General features: G+C 33.5%; 1 protein-coding gene across 3 annotated transcripts in view; it reads left to right on the top strand.

Annotated features, from left to right (window-relative positions):
• The window catches only part of LOC111882311 (dammarenediol II synthase), an 83,023-nt gene extending 69,931 nt beyond the window's left edge, over positions 1 to 13,092 (top strand). For 2 of the 3 annotated variants that reach the window (XM_023878669.3, XM_042898850.2), the window contains exons 4-14: positions 8,067 to 8,261; positions 9,855 to 9,939; positions 10,024 to 10,226; positions 10,361 to 10,549; positions 11,143 to 11,496; positions 11,592 to 11,753; positions 11,871 to 11,917; positions 12,005 to 12,148; positions 12,242 to 12,500; positions 12,599 to 12,682; positions 12,754 to 13,092. In XM_023878669.3, coding sequence (XP_023734437.1) covers positions 8,067 to 8,261; positions 9,855 to 9,939; positions 10,024 to 10,226; positions 10,361 to 10,549; positions 11,143 to 11,496; positions 11,592 to 11,753; positions 11,871 to 11,917; positions 12,005 to 12,148; positions 12,242 to 12,500; positions 12,599 to 12,682; positions 12,754 to 12,864 — 1,833 coding nt within the window. In that variant the 3' untranslated portion in view covers positions 12,865 to 13,092. The remainder of the gene's footprint in view (positions 1 to 8,066; positions 8,262 to 9,854; positions 9,940 to 10,023; positions 10,227 to 10,360; positions 10,550 to 11,142; positions 11,497 to 11,591; positions 11,754 to 11,870; positions 11,918 to 12,004; positions 12,149 to 12,241; positions 12,501 to 12,598; positions 12,683 to 12,753) is intronic. The other variant, XM_023878670.3, reaches the window with a different exon arrangement.
• Positions 13,093 to 14,098: the final 1,006 nt, after the last annotated feature.

Genomic DNA, 14,098 nt, shown 5'->3' with positions numbered 1-14,098 from the left:
CGTCCTCTTCGGGATCATCTTCGATCCATCCTCCGTTGCCTTGGTTGGGAAAGTAGGGGTCGCCAGGGTGGTGAAATCCAGCCATTTGACTGTACGAGAAATAGGGTTATAAGAATTGAATAAAGTTGGGACATGCAAAACATGTAAGTTAAACTAGTTTAAAAAGCAAATACTCCTATAGTATTTAAATTCTTGTGTTTGATTCTAGTAATGGTTTGGTAAGTTTTGACTTGTTGCTTGCTACGATCATTCCTCGATATACGTTGGTCCAATCTCGGGCAAATATAGTTGATCACGCTATATTTGTCCAAAATCAGATTACATATATCGAGTCTCAATCGTAGTGTCAACTTGTCTAAATACTTGTATAGTTGGATAACATGAAAATAATGTGTGGTATGCATGTAATTGTACTTAAATGAACTATCAATTTAAGTTGAACGCAATGCTGCTTAAGCGTAAAAAGAAAATTTGTTTTGTCAGAGAGTATTAGTCCCTTAAGCATTTATAGTTTGTATATCTTATGTGGTTCGATATACATAGTTCACTATAAACATTGCTCTGATACCAATCTGTCACACCCCCAAACCTGAACGGTGGAAACGTTCGGGGGCGGATGACTTCATGTGGTAACGTAACAATTGAATACATAGTAAAGAAAGCAATACCACCATCATATATATAATTGAAAGTTTACATTTGTCAAAAGTTACATGTTCAAAACCAATTACAATATGATTTCAAAAATACGAGATTAAACTGGCGCCGCAGCATCCCTTCATCAAAAGCGTAATGAATACCTGAAATTACTGATTTCCTGGGACATACAAGTAATTTTGAAAGAGTAGATCAGCATTTAAGCTGGTGAGTTTCATAAGTATTTAAGTGACAATGTTTGTATGAAATGAAATGTTTTGTCTTTGTTTGTTTGTGTTTAGAAAATCCTATATTTTCTACTAGTATAAAAGTAGCGTTCACTCAAGACCATTGTTTGTTTCTAGAATGTATGTAAGTGTAAAATAATCAATGTGTTTGAAAACCTCGTAAATCAATGTATTTTTAATACCCCATGTGAGTTTTATAACCATACTATTGACTCGAAATGCCTATACACAACGTTCTTCAGGCGTTGGAATGTTATGACGTTTGTCACCCCAAACGGTGGACTGCAGCTAACAGTCAGGGCGCGGGTTGTCAAGCCCGTATAGATTTATACACAAACATCATGCTCCCCCTCCAAGGGATTCTGGTATATAATACAGGACTTGAAATGTGTACTCGAACGTACATGAAGTTAGTGTCTCACAAAATCGTGGTATAAAAACAGATCTACTTGTTAAAATGTTATGTTTGTTCTTGTATACGAAAGTGACTTCTTGAAATTCATTTTTCTAGTACATAAGAGTTAGAAATTTGTTCGTAAAACTATATCTATTATAGTTTTCTAACAGTGTGTCTCGTTTGTTTAGAAATACCTAGAAAAGGAATCATTTGTTTATGAAAGCATAGATTTTTGGTGTAGAGTCTAAGATAGACAAGTATAATCTAAGAAAAGTTTAGTTTATACATGCATTACAACAAATTTATATTTCAAAAGATAGAATGCTATTTTAACATATGTTATATATATGAAAGTTCCTTAAAAGTTTGTAAATCGCATGTGATTTGGATATATAACAGCATATAAAAGAGTTCTTTATGTAACACACGATAATACTCGTGTGTTTTACTTGTAATCCCCCCCTTGAAAGCATATAAAAGAATTTATAGAATATATTTAAAAGGTAAATTAAGGGGTATGAACTCACTTGAAAGTTTGAAGATAGCGAGGTGGAAAACCGGGCAGAGTTTCGTCTCGGGAAACGGATTTTTCTCGGGATTCTCGAGAATCTCGGGAGTAAACTCGACCCTCGGGACTTGAGCAAAAAGACCAGAGCTTCGGGTTTGAACGGGCACGGAAAACGAGGCAAGATTGTGAGAGAAAGGAGAGAAATGAGCATTTTTCTCGGAAGCCCTCGCATTCTATTTATAGGAGGGCTGAACCGCCTCGGTACGCGGGGCGTACGCTCGTACGCAGTGCGTACGCGTACGTCATGCATGACCGAAGCCTCAACTGCCTCGGCTTCGGATAGGACGGATCGGATGGGGAGGCAGGTCGGATGGGACGGCGGGTCGGATGGGATAGCGGGTTGGACGGGTCGGTCGGACGGGCGGGTCGGACGGGTCGGATAGGGCGACGTAGACGATCAGAGGCCAAGTCTCTCGGGTATGCAGGGCGTACAGGGGTACGCAGCGCGTACCTCGGATGAGGACGCTGACTCCTCTTCGGATAAGGCCCGATTTTGAATTAAATAAATATATAATTTATTTAATAAACTTCAAAAATTCATATCTTCATCATACGAACTCTGTTTTCGATGGTCTTTATATCCACGCGTAGGTGAGACTACGCTCTACAACTTTCGTTTAGACTCCGTCGGCAAATTCCGAAATTATTATTTTTATTTATATTATAACTCATCGTGTTTAAGGAATTTCTTTGAAAATTCATAACTTCTTTATCTGATGTCGGTTTTTGCCAGACTTTTTACCGCTGAAATACCATTGTCGAGACCTTCGATTCTCGTTTAGGTCATTCCGGCCAAAAGTCACTCGATCTCCGATTCGAGTTTTCAGCTGTCTGTTGTTAAGCTGAACATGGAAAATCATAACTTCGATATATGAAATCGGATTTGGGCGGTCTTTTTACGTACAATCATGGTTTAAAGACATTTAAACATAGAAGGAATTTAAATAGAACTATTTGTACATTTTATTATGAAAGTAAATTTTATTACTCAAAAGTGGTTACAATACTTTGACCTTTTTAGGTCATTACCAAGAGTTGAAATATCGGGTTGTCACAGAAGTAGTGCAAGTCACCAAGAGGAAGACTGTCAAAAGTCTCACATAGTACATCAATCACGGTGGTCACAACTAAAGGAGACGATCCCATGATAACTATGTCATCCACATAGACTAAAAGAACGGTAGTAGCCTCTTTAGTGTGTCTAATGAAAAGAGATGAATCATATTGGTTGTTAAAGAAACCCAAACATAAAAGAAAGTCATGAAGGCGTTAAAACCATGCCCGAGGACTTTGTTTGAGACCATAGAGTGCGCATTCTAGTTTGCACACATGATTTGGAAAGGAGTTGGAGATGAAACTTGGTGGTTGCTTAATATAAACATCTTCATGAAGTATGCCATTAAGAAAGGCGTTTTTGACATCCAATTGTTTGATATCCCACCTTTGAGCATGAGCTAATGAAAGAAAAGTATGAATAGTTTATGGTTTCACCATCGGGCTGAATGTCTATGCGTAATCAAGACCTTCCTGCTGGTTGAACCCTTGGGCCACCAATCTAGCTTTGTAACGCTCGAGAGACCCATCTGATTTGCACTTGACTTTATATATCCATCTACATCCAACAACATTCATTTTTTTGTTGATGTGGAACTAAGTGTCATACCTTGTTTTTGTGTAAGTAATTTATTCTTACATTGCACTTTGCTAATAAGGGAATTTTGAGGCTTGTTTAAAAGTTCGAGGTTCATAAAACAAGTCATCAGATTTATTCGCCATCAGACCATGAGGCAGAGAGTGTGGTGTTGTTAGCTGATAGATATCAACAATAGATTTAACCTTGAGAACTGGATTTAAATCATCAGGACTTTCAGGAGATGGAGTGATAGATTCTGAAAGCACTTGGGTGTCGGGTGAAGAAGCATCAGGAGTAGTGGGTGAAGAAGGAAAAACCACAAGGGTGGCTAGAGAAGAATCTGTTATTTTTGGTGAAACTTCACCTGGAGAGAAGATAGTCTGATCATTTGATGCTACCAATGGAGGTTGATGATGCAATCGGTTTTTGATGGGCCTCATAGGTGTTTGTGGAGTATATGTTGTCATTGGGTTGGGTATGTTTGGTTGCTACCCTACAGTTGATCCTTGTACCTTTCTAGAATTTATGGTAACATTTGGTTGCACGTGGACCTCTCCAAAATTTTGGTTTACGGCATTCTCATCAATTTTTAGTGGTGATTGCCCAAGTGAAGAACCTGAACTTGTAACATTATTCTTCAAGGGAAAATCTAATTCATCAAAAACAACATGTCGAGATATGTAAGCTCGACCATTCTTTAAATCCAAACATTAATAACCTTTACGTGCATTATCATAACCAAGAAAAATATAGTGAACAGATTTTGGCATAAGCTTGTGAGAATTGTATTATTGAATGTAAGGGAAGTAAGAACAACCAAAAACTTTAAGAAAACTATAGTCAGGGTCACTTAATAGAGGTTTTTGATAGGGAGAAAAATAAGTGAGTTGACGCATCGGCAGTCTGTTTATGAGGTACACAACAGTGTTAAAAGCTTCGAGCCAAAACTTAAAGGGTGTATTTGATTTTTTTCATAAGACATAGATCCATTTGAACGATCTGTCTATGTTTTCGTTCTACAACACCGTTTTGTTGCGGTGTGTCAGGACAAGTGAGCTTGTAATTCCACATTTGGACAAAAATTTGGTAAAAAGACGACTAGTGAATTCACCACCACCATCAGTTTTAAGCGTTTTAACAGAATGAACGGCTAAAATTTTCCGAGATAATTGATTTTCAATTTGAGTTTTGAATGTGGAAAAAACATTGGTAACATCAGACTTGTGAAATAATGGGAAAAGCCATACATTACGAGAATAATCATCAACTATAGATAAATAGAAACGATGACCATTCATGGAATAAACCAGGGAAGTGCCCCAAACATCAATATGAAGCATGTCAAGAGGATGTAAAACATTAAAATTTCTAGGAAAAAATGCTAATTGGGATGATTTGCCCATAGGTCATACATGGCAACACTGTTTCTCTGAAAATTTGCCATTTATTGGTAACTTAAACTTGCTGCAAAGAGCTCTAAGAATATTAGGAGAAGGATGTCCTAAGCGATCATGCAAAGTATCAGGGGTTGACCGTTCGCCTAAGAGAGAAACCGGTCTGTGAGATGTGTTTGGATTAAATGACAGTTGATAAAGACCTCCATAGCTACTACCAGAAAGAAGAATATCCCACGTCTGAATGTCCTTAACACAACAACCACAGGAGTCGAGTTCAAAGAAACAATTATTATCCTTACAGAATTAGAGAATGTATAATAGTAGTTTGTGCAAGTTAGGAATACATAAAACATTGTTCATTTGGAAAGATCGATTTTTATGATGAATAGAAAATTTTCCAACTCGAGAAATAGGCAAGCTTGTACCATTACCAAAGATCACTGAATTTTTACCTGTATATGATGAATACTCTGTTAGGTTGGAGGGGTCTGATGTCATGTGGTTTGTTGCACCATAGTCCAAGACATACGGTTCAGACTGTGAGAAATAAGATGCATTATTACATTGTGCACACACTCTAACATCATGTCCATATTGACAACATAGTTAACATGTAGTATTGGGGCCAAAAAACTGACCTATATGGAAGGGTGAGGTAGAATTCCCCTGCCATAGAAATTTCCTCCTCTAGATAAACCTCTTGGACGAATGTTGCCACAACCACCTCTGTTATTCTGACTGTAATTATTGTTCCACTGTTGATTGCTCCAATTGCGTCTGCCTTCATTTCCACCTCTATCTGTGTTATTATAACCATGACCTCTTCCACCCTTAGTTCCATTGTTGTTGTTATTGTTGGAGCGAGGAGATGGGTTAGGCTGAGAGAGGCAGGTTTTGGTGGCAGCTAGGGCTGTAGATTGCTCAATTGGAAGAAAAAACTTTTGTTGTAACATCTCTTCTTTAAGAAGTAACTCTGTCAATTCATTAAGATTAAGGGATTGTCTGACATGAGATGAAGCCGTCGAGGTGAGAAATTCTTTAAATTTGGCACCAAGTCCACAAAGAATATAGTGAATAAGTTATGAGTCTTCAATTGGTTTTCTTGCTGTAGTGAGAGAGTCTGATATGGTTTTGGCTTGGAGAAGATATCTGATACGGAGAGGTCCATTGGATTCCTGAGATTGTGAAGACGATCTTGTAGGTTTCAATTTGAATTGTGGATGTGGAGCCAAATCGTTTAGCCAAGACATTCCAAGTTGTCGGGGCTGTGTCACAAGAGTTCAAGTAAGGTTGAATTGTTGGGGTACCGATTCCTTTTATCCAACAACAAATCAAATATGTAGCCTTCTGCCACATTTCATGATCGAGATTATTTAGCAAGGGTTTTAGGAGGCGGAGTCGAATCAATTACAAACAAAAGTTGGTGAGCATGAAGAAGAGTTTTGAAGAGAGTACTCCAGCTTACATAGTTGTCTTTGGTAAGATGAGCATGAGCCATGATAGCGTTAGGGTTAAAGAAGATTGGGAGAGTATTTGATTTAGTCATCGAGGATGAACCATAATCCGTAGTCAGGGAAGATTCAAAGTCCATGGTTGTGCTCTGATACCATAAAAGACTATGCAAGAAAAAGGATGAATATAAGTGTGATGCAGAAAGGAGAAGAATAGAGATTGAAGAAGAATATTGAATAAAACCCAACATATATTGCTCTATGTTTATTGACAGAATATGTAAGACAAAGATACAAGGGTAAAAAAGGAAATACAATTACATGACTAAACTAATGCCTTAATTAATTACAGGGCCTAAAATGATTAGCGACGATGCCTAATCAATCAAATGAAATTATGTGCAACACAATATTTTCCTAATATATTTACGTTTACATACATAACTTACTAAGAGAATAAAGATTCAAATAGAGGCAAGGAATAATGTAAACATCATCAAGCAATTTACTAGGAGTGTATTAAAAAAACCAACACCTTCCAATAACATAAATGTACCAATGACAATCATAATTGAGAGTAAAGTTCCAACAAATAGCAAAATATATCCATAAGGAAGATGATATACCTAAATTATTTGACAATGTCATACCAATATGAAGGGAGACCGACAAGGCATTTGGCTGTGATGAAAATAATCATTAGCAACTAATAAAACATCAAAGGATCCATCGACGGTGCATCGGTTATAGTATTGGACTGAGGTGGGTTAGATGTCTATGGTGCATCACTTTATGGATGATGAGACTAAGGTATGAGTGCAAGTAACTATTGGAACATTACAATAAGTTATTGAAGGGAATCGTCTTTTCGTCTACTGATTGCAACAAACAACACAATTGAACTAAGCATTAATATTGCCAAAAAAACTTACTACATAATCGACGAAGACGAAATATTGCCAAAAAAAACTTCGAAGAAGAAAAAGATGGTGTCAAAAAAGCCACTGCTTGATAATCCCTCTGTCCCAAAATTATAGTCCAACTTGCCTTTTTGATTTGTCCCAAAATAATAGTCCACTTCTAAACGTAAATAATATTTTTACCAAAATACCCCCTCATTATTCTTTAACCAACTAAGCATTTAATGGAACACTAAATGCAAATTAAAGACAAAACTGTCATTTTATTGTATACAGTTAGTTGTAATTAATGTTTCCATAATATGTGTGTTTTTTTTAAATGGACAATAATTTTGGGACGGAGGGAGTATAAAAATTCCTTCACATAGGACGACCAACTACTGAAGAGAACCAATAACTAAATGAGACCAACTGCTATTGAAGGCCACAACTGCTGATAAGAGCTATCTGTCGAGGAGTTGAACAACTAAAACACATCATCATCAAGAAAGTATCACCAAGGGCATCACCAAAACCATTAACTATTGAACTTTATCAACAAGCCTATCATATGAACCAATAACTCTACCAGGAGTTACCATGATGCTTATATTAGAGTACTTAATTAAAAAATAACACTCATCTTGGTTAAAGTGTTACTTTCCTTTGTTTGCAAGATTGGACATTAATACCATTATATATTTCCATTATTTCTTAAGCTTTTTTAGTTTAGTACATATATTATTCGTTAATATTTCACTTGTTATGATTCAACAAATATCAGTAATTTTTTAGGACCAAACTAGTACGGTAATAATGTCTGGTTAATGTTGTCAGAATAAAGATGGAGGATGGGGATTTCACATCGAGGGACACAGCACCATGATGGGATCTGCATTGAACTATGTAGCCCTACGACTATTAGGAGAAGGACCTGATGACGGAAATTATGCAGTAAGCCGAGGCAGGAAGTGGATACTTGACCATGGGGGTGCAACCTGTATTCCTTCTTGGGGCAAACTTTATCTTTCTGTAATGTTTTAGCTTTTTCGTATCTCAATTTTTTAATTTTATTGTTCTTTCATTTGCATGTCTAATCCTTCTGTTCCTTACAATATAGAAAAAACGCATGAAAGAAACTTAACTTTATGAGTTTTTTGCAAAAACCCCTTGGTGATATATATATATATATATATATATATATATATATATATATATATATATATATATATATATATATATATATAGAAGTAAGTTCAAATAAAAACAATAAATAGTGTGAGAACATAAAAACACTACTTTTATGTTATTATTCTGTAATGAATTTTGTATATGTGTATTGTTGAAGTAATTCTAATATAAATATTAACTTTCAACTAGTCATATATTCATTATAATGTTATTATTCTATTATAAACTTATGTATGAGCATTTTTGTAGTAAATTCTAATTTTAATTTTAACCTTTGACTATTCATTTATTCTTTACTGAATAATGACATAAATGTGTCGATACAAAATTTATTACAGAATAATAACATAAAAAAGTATTTTTACGTTCTCACACTATTTACTGTTTTTATTTGAACTATCCCCTATATATATATATATATATATATATATATATATATATATATATATATATATATATATATATATATATATATATATATATATAATTTTATAACATGTGAGAACCACGGTTATAAAAATAATTAAATTTTCATAATAAAAACTTAAAATTATTAATCAATTATTTCAAATAAATTATTAATTAAGAGATATTTTTAGTATAAAAAATTATAATTGTTGATGTAAATAAATACATGAAATTATATCACCATATAATATATATTAATTTTATTTTATTTTTCATTCTAATGTTATTAATTTAATGTAATTAGAGTGTGAAATTTAAAATTTGAAATTTGAAATGAAAAATCAATTATCAATTATTATTTTAATGTAATTAGAGTAGGAAATTTAAAAGTTAAAATTTAAAATCGAGAATTAATAGGTTGACAAGTGACATATAATATTAATGAACATTTTCTAATATTATGATACTAGTTGGAAAATTCATTTATTACATGGGTTCATTTAAAAGAAAAATTAAATATAAAATTCTTAACATTTTGAGAAATTTGAATTTATAACAAAAATTAGAAAAATATTGAATTATTAAAATTAATGTGTTTTTTTTTTAGATTTAAACTAATAATTTAGATAAATAAACATAGGAAACTAATGAGCCCTAATTTAGAAATTTTGAAATTAGAAGAAATATCAATTAATGATATTGATAAGGATTTATTATTACATTTATGACAATTATTATATTTAAATATTATGTGGAATTTAATAAGATGGAAAAAACCACAAAATGTCATGTGGAATAAATTTAAGTAAGAATATCCACAAAATGACATGTGGCCAAACCATTGAAAGTGTGACATGTGGCAAAAAGATTTTCATTTATTAGATTAGACTTGTCAAAAGGAGAATAAACTTATTCATTTATTAGAATAGTAATATACATACATACATACATACATACATACATACATACATATAGACACGCACACACACACACAATTTTCTTATTTAATTAACATGTTCTTATTAGGTGCTCGGAGTGTATGAATGGGAGGGTTGCAACCCCTTACCCCCAGAATTTTGGATTTTCCCTGAAACGTTTCCTTTTCATCCAGGTACATAAACTTCCATCTTTTAGGAACAAGAAACAAAACAACGGTTCCATGAAATAAGCTCTGAAAATTATGATTTTTTTTTAGTTGATGATCTCACCAAAGTTCTTACGTATGGTGTAGCGAAAATGTGGTGCTATTGCCGAACAACATATATGCCCATGTCTTACTTGTATGGGAAAAAGTTTCATGGCCCGATCACTAAATTTGTTCTCCAGCTTCGACAAGAGATATATTCTATCCCATATGACGAGATAAATTGGAATAAACAACGCCATATATGTTGCAAGGTTAGTAAACTATAAACGTTTTAAGCATGTATATAGTGAAAAGGGGTTAATCAATGAGATCATGGTTTTTGGTTGTCACGACCAATGATTTCCATTTAGCTCATAACATAATTCTAGAGCTTGATGGAATACAGGAAGATCTCCTTTACCCTCATTCTACAGTCCAAGATCTATTGTGGGATTTTCTTCAGTATTTTGGTGAACCGGTTTTTAAATATTGGCCTTTCAAAAGACTACGAGAAATTGCTTTAAAAAGAACGATTGAGTTGATTCGTTATAGCGCTGAAGAAAGTAGATACATAACCACGGGATCTATTGAAAAGGTAAGTTGTCAATGTAAAGTCGCCTTGGTTATTATTCACTCGAACTCAAGAGTTCAAGTCCAGTACTTTGACCTCATATGCATTTGATAAACGGAAATCGCTGATAAAAATTCAATATTTTTGGTAAATTTATGGTTTAATCCTAACTTTTATTTTTTAAATAGAAAAGTCTCAATTATTTTATATTTTGCCCAAAATAACGAAACAACTTTTATTTTTTTAACAGAAAATGATAGATTTTTGTATAAAGTTAGATAATCGGGACTTTTCTTTTTAAAAAATAAATATTACGATTAAACCGTAAACTAACCAAAAATGTTGAAACTTTATCGGAGATTTTCCTTTCATAAACTCTTACTAAGTGGGTCCATGTATTTATTTATTTGATTAATATTTATGTTTTATAACAAATACTTAAAAGGAAAAGAAAAAATCTTTATTATGATTTTAACAAAATATATTCGCTATGTAGTTTCTATAAAGATAAAAAATACTAAAATTTATAATAAAAAAGCTTATTGAAATATAATCAATGTTAGTTTTAATTTAAACGGATTAACAAACTTTGTCATACGCTTTGGTTTTGGATGCAGTCCTTGCAAATGATGGTTTGGTGGGCAGAGAACCCATGTGGCGATGAGTTCAAGCACCACCTTGCTAGATTGCCTGATTACTTATGGCTAGCAGAAGATGGAATGAAGGTGATGCCGAGTGGTGGTCAATTATGGAATTGCGCGCTTTCAACTCAGGCAATAATTGCTAGTAATATGGTCGAAGAGTATGGGGAATCTCTTAAAAAGGCCCATTTCTTTATCAAGGAATCTCAGGTCAAAAATAATCCAGCTGGAGATTTTACTAAAAATTGCCGGCAGATTACTAAAGGGTCATGGACATTCGCCCAAGATGATGGATGGGCAGTCTCAGATTGCACGTCCGAAGCACTGAAAGTAATACCATGATCTCATCTTTTATATTATTATTTTCTAAACCTTTGCAAAAATAATTTGTTCACATATAATGTATATATAAATCATCCATGCAGTGTCTTCTGTTACTATCCCAAATGCCAGTTGAAATTTCAGGCGAAGAAGATGGTAACATTGAGCGATTATACGATGCTGTTAATTTCATCCTTTTTGTACAATCTCCTACCAGTGGAGGTTTTGCTATCTGGGAGCAACCAGTCCCACAACCATATTTAGAGGTACATTACGTAAATGAAACTGTATATTGACTTTTTATTTAGAAATGAAATGTCATTAGTTTCTTTCTGAACTTTACAAACAAGCTAAGAGAAATTCTAACGTTTTCCTAATCACAGATGTTGAACCCTTCAGAGATGTTTGCGGATATTGTTGTTGAAAGAGAGTAAAGTCTTACGAACCCTTGACTTTTATGGAATTATGAAATGCGAACATTAATTAAATAATTTCTTATTTTGGATGATCCAATTAGGCATCTCGAAAATACAGCATCGATCATTCAAGCTCTGGTAGCATTCAAACGTTTGCATCCAAAACATAGGGAGAAAGAAATAGAAAACGCTGTGTCAAAAGCAGTGCGTTTTCTTGAGAAAAGACAACGCCCTGATGGTTCATGGTAAGCGATATATTCACCTCTATCATTAATTCTTGAAAACGAACATTAACTACGAATAAGTTGATATAAAAATTCACGAAACCTGATATACAGGTATGGCTACTGGGGGATATGTTTTCTATATGGCACGTGCTTTGTTCTAAGAGGCTTAGAAGCCGCTGGAAAGACATATGACAACTGTGAAGCAGTTCGTAAAGGAGTCAAGTTTTTGCTTTCGACACGAAATGAAGAGGGTGGATGGGGAGAAAGCTACAAGTCTTGTACTAGAGAAGTATACACACCATTGTTTGGGAATCGGACAAACCTAGTTCAAACTTCATGGGCCATGCTAGGTCTCATGTCAGCTGGACAAGTTATTTCTTCTTGTTATCACTTGACCTTATATTCTAGCAAAAGTTATTACTCCTTTTCAATGTCTAAAAGCTTTCATTTCTGCCAAATGATCACTAGGTTGAACGAGAGTTAACACCGTTACATAAAGCAGCAAAACTGTTGATCAATGCACAAATGGACAATGGAGATTTTCCTCAGCAGGTAACTTTTAATCTTTATTGCAACAATTGGTGAAGTGATCGTTGCTATTAAACATTGACATGATTTGGTAGGAGTTCACTGGAGTCTCCATGAAGAATTGCATGCTGCATTATCCATTATACAAGAATATCTTCCCATTACTAGCACTTGGAGAATATCGTAGACGTCTTTGGGCTTGCTAAAATATTAAAGTCATCAATGATGATGCTCAAAACATAAATAAATTAAAGGAACTAGAAAATTGTGTGCACATGACTACCCAATCTCCAAAAATTAGCGTACTCTAGTATGATATATATTTGTTACTCTGTAAAAATAATAATAACATCTAGTATGATAAATAATGACAAGTGTGTGAGAATGTTTGAGTTCAATGTTCTATTAAAGCCAACAGTGATACGGATCAGTCATATTATAGTCTCTCAAACTGCAAGAATGGAAGAGAATGTTTGAATTCCTGTTATTGGTGTATTACATCAATGAAGGGTCATGGACATTCGCCAAACATTATTAAAAATCACTCACAATCAATCTTAAATTCAAATATTATTTTCTAACTAATGATGCCACATCTAACTCGGTCGGAGTCGGTTTACGTAAATAAAAAATAAAAAAAAAAAAAAAAAAAAAAAAAACAAACAAACACTCTGGCCTTCTGTTTTCCTTCCTCCTATGCAGCGACCACTAGTTATTGAATAATGGGTAAATAGCATAAAAGACATTCAGTTTACACTAAAATTCTAATTTGAAACTGTGTTTTTTTTTTTCTCAAATTTGACACTGTGTTTTCTAATTTGTTACAATTCTGACCACTTGACCGGTCAACCCAGTTATATGCTGACGTGGCATGATGACATGTCAATTTTGATGACGTGGCATGCTGACATGATATGTTGACGTGTCAAAATTGAATTTTTTTTTCCACAAAAAACACTAAGTTTTTCACTTTTTTCGTATTTAATATAAAATACAATTTTTATATAACTAATACATATTTATATATAAAATTATGGTTTGAATGTAAAAATAAAAAAAATAAAATTAAAAATTAAAAATTAAAAAAAAAAAAAAAAAAAAAAAAAAAAAAAAAACCTTGTATTTATACAAAACTATGGTTTTAATTGAAAAAACGTATTTATACGGTTTAAATGTATTAAAAAAAATATTTATACGGCTTCAAATAGAAAATTGTCAACATTGAACAAAATTGGAAAAAATGATATTCGATTTGGAACAAAAAAATATAGTGTTAAAATTTAAAGAAAAAATTAAACTTAGTGTCAAAATTGAAAAAAGTGAAAACTTAGTGTTTTCTGTAGAAAAAAAAAATCAATTTTGACACGTCATCAAAACTGACACATCATCATGCCACATCAGCATGTAACCTAGTTTACCGGTCAAGTGGTCAGAATTGTA

Source organism: Lactuca sativa, chromosome 3 (genome assembly GCF_002870075.4).
Source record: "Lactuca sativa cultivar Salinas chromosome 3, Lsat_Salinas_v11, whole genome shotgun sequence".
NCBI classification, from domain to species: Eukaryota; Viridiplantae; Streptophyta; class Magnoliopsida; order Asterales; family Asteraceae; genus Lactuca; species Lactuca sativa.
This window is presented reverse-complemented; position numbering and strand designations above follow the sequence as displayed.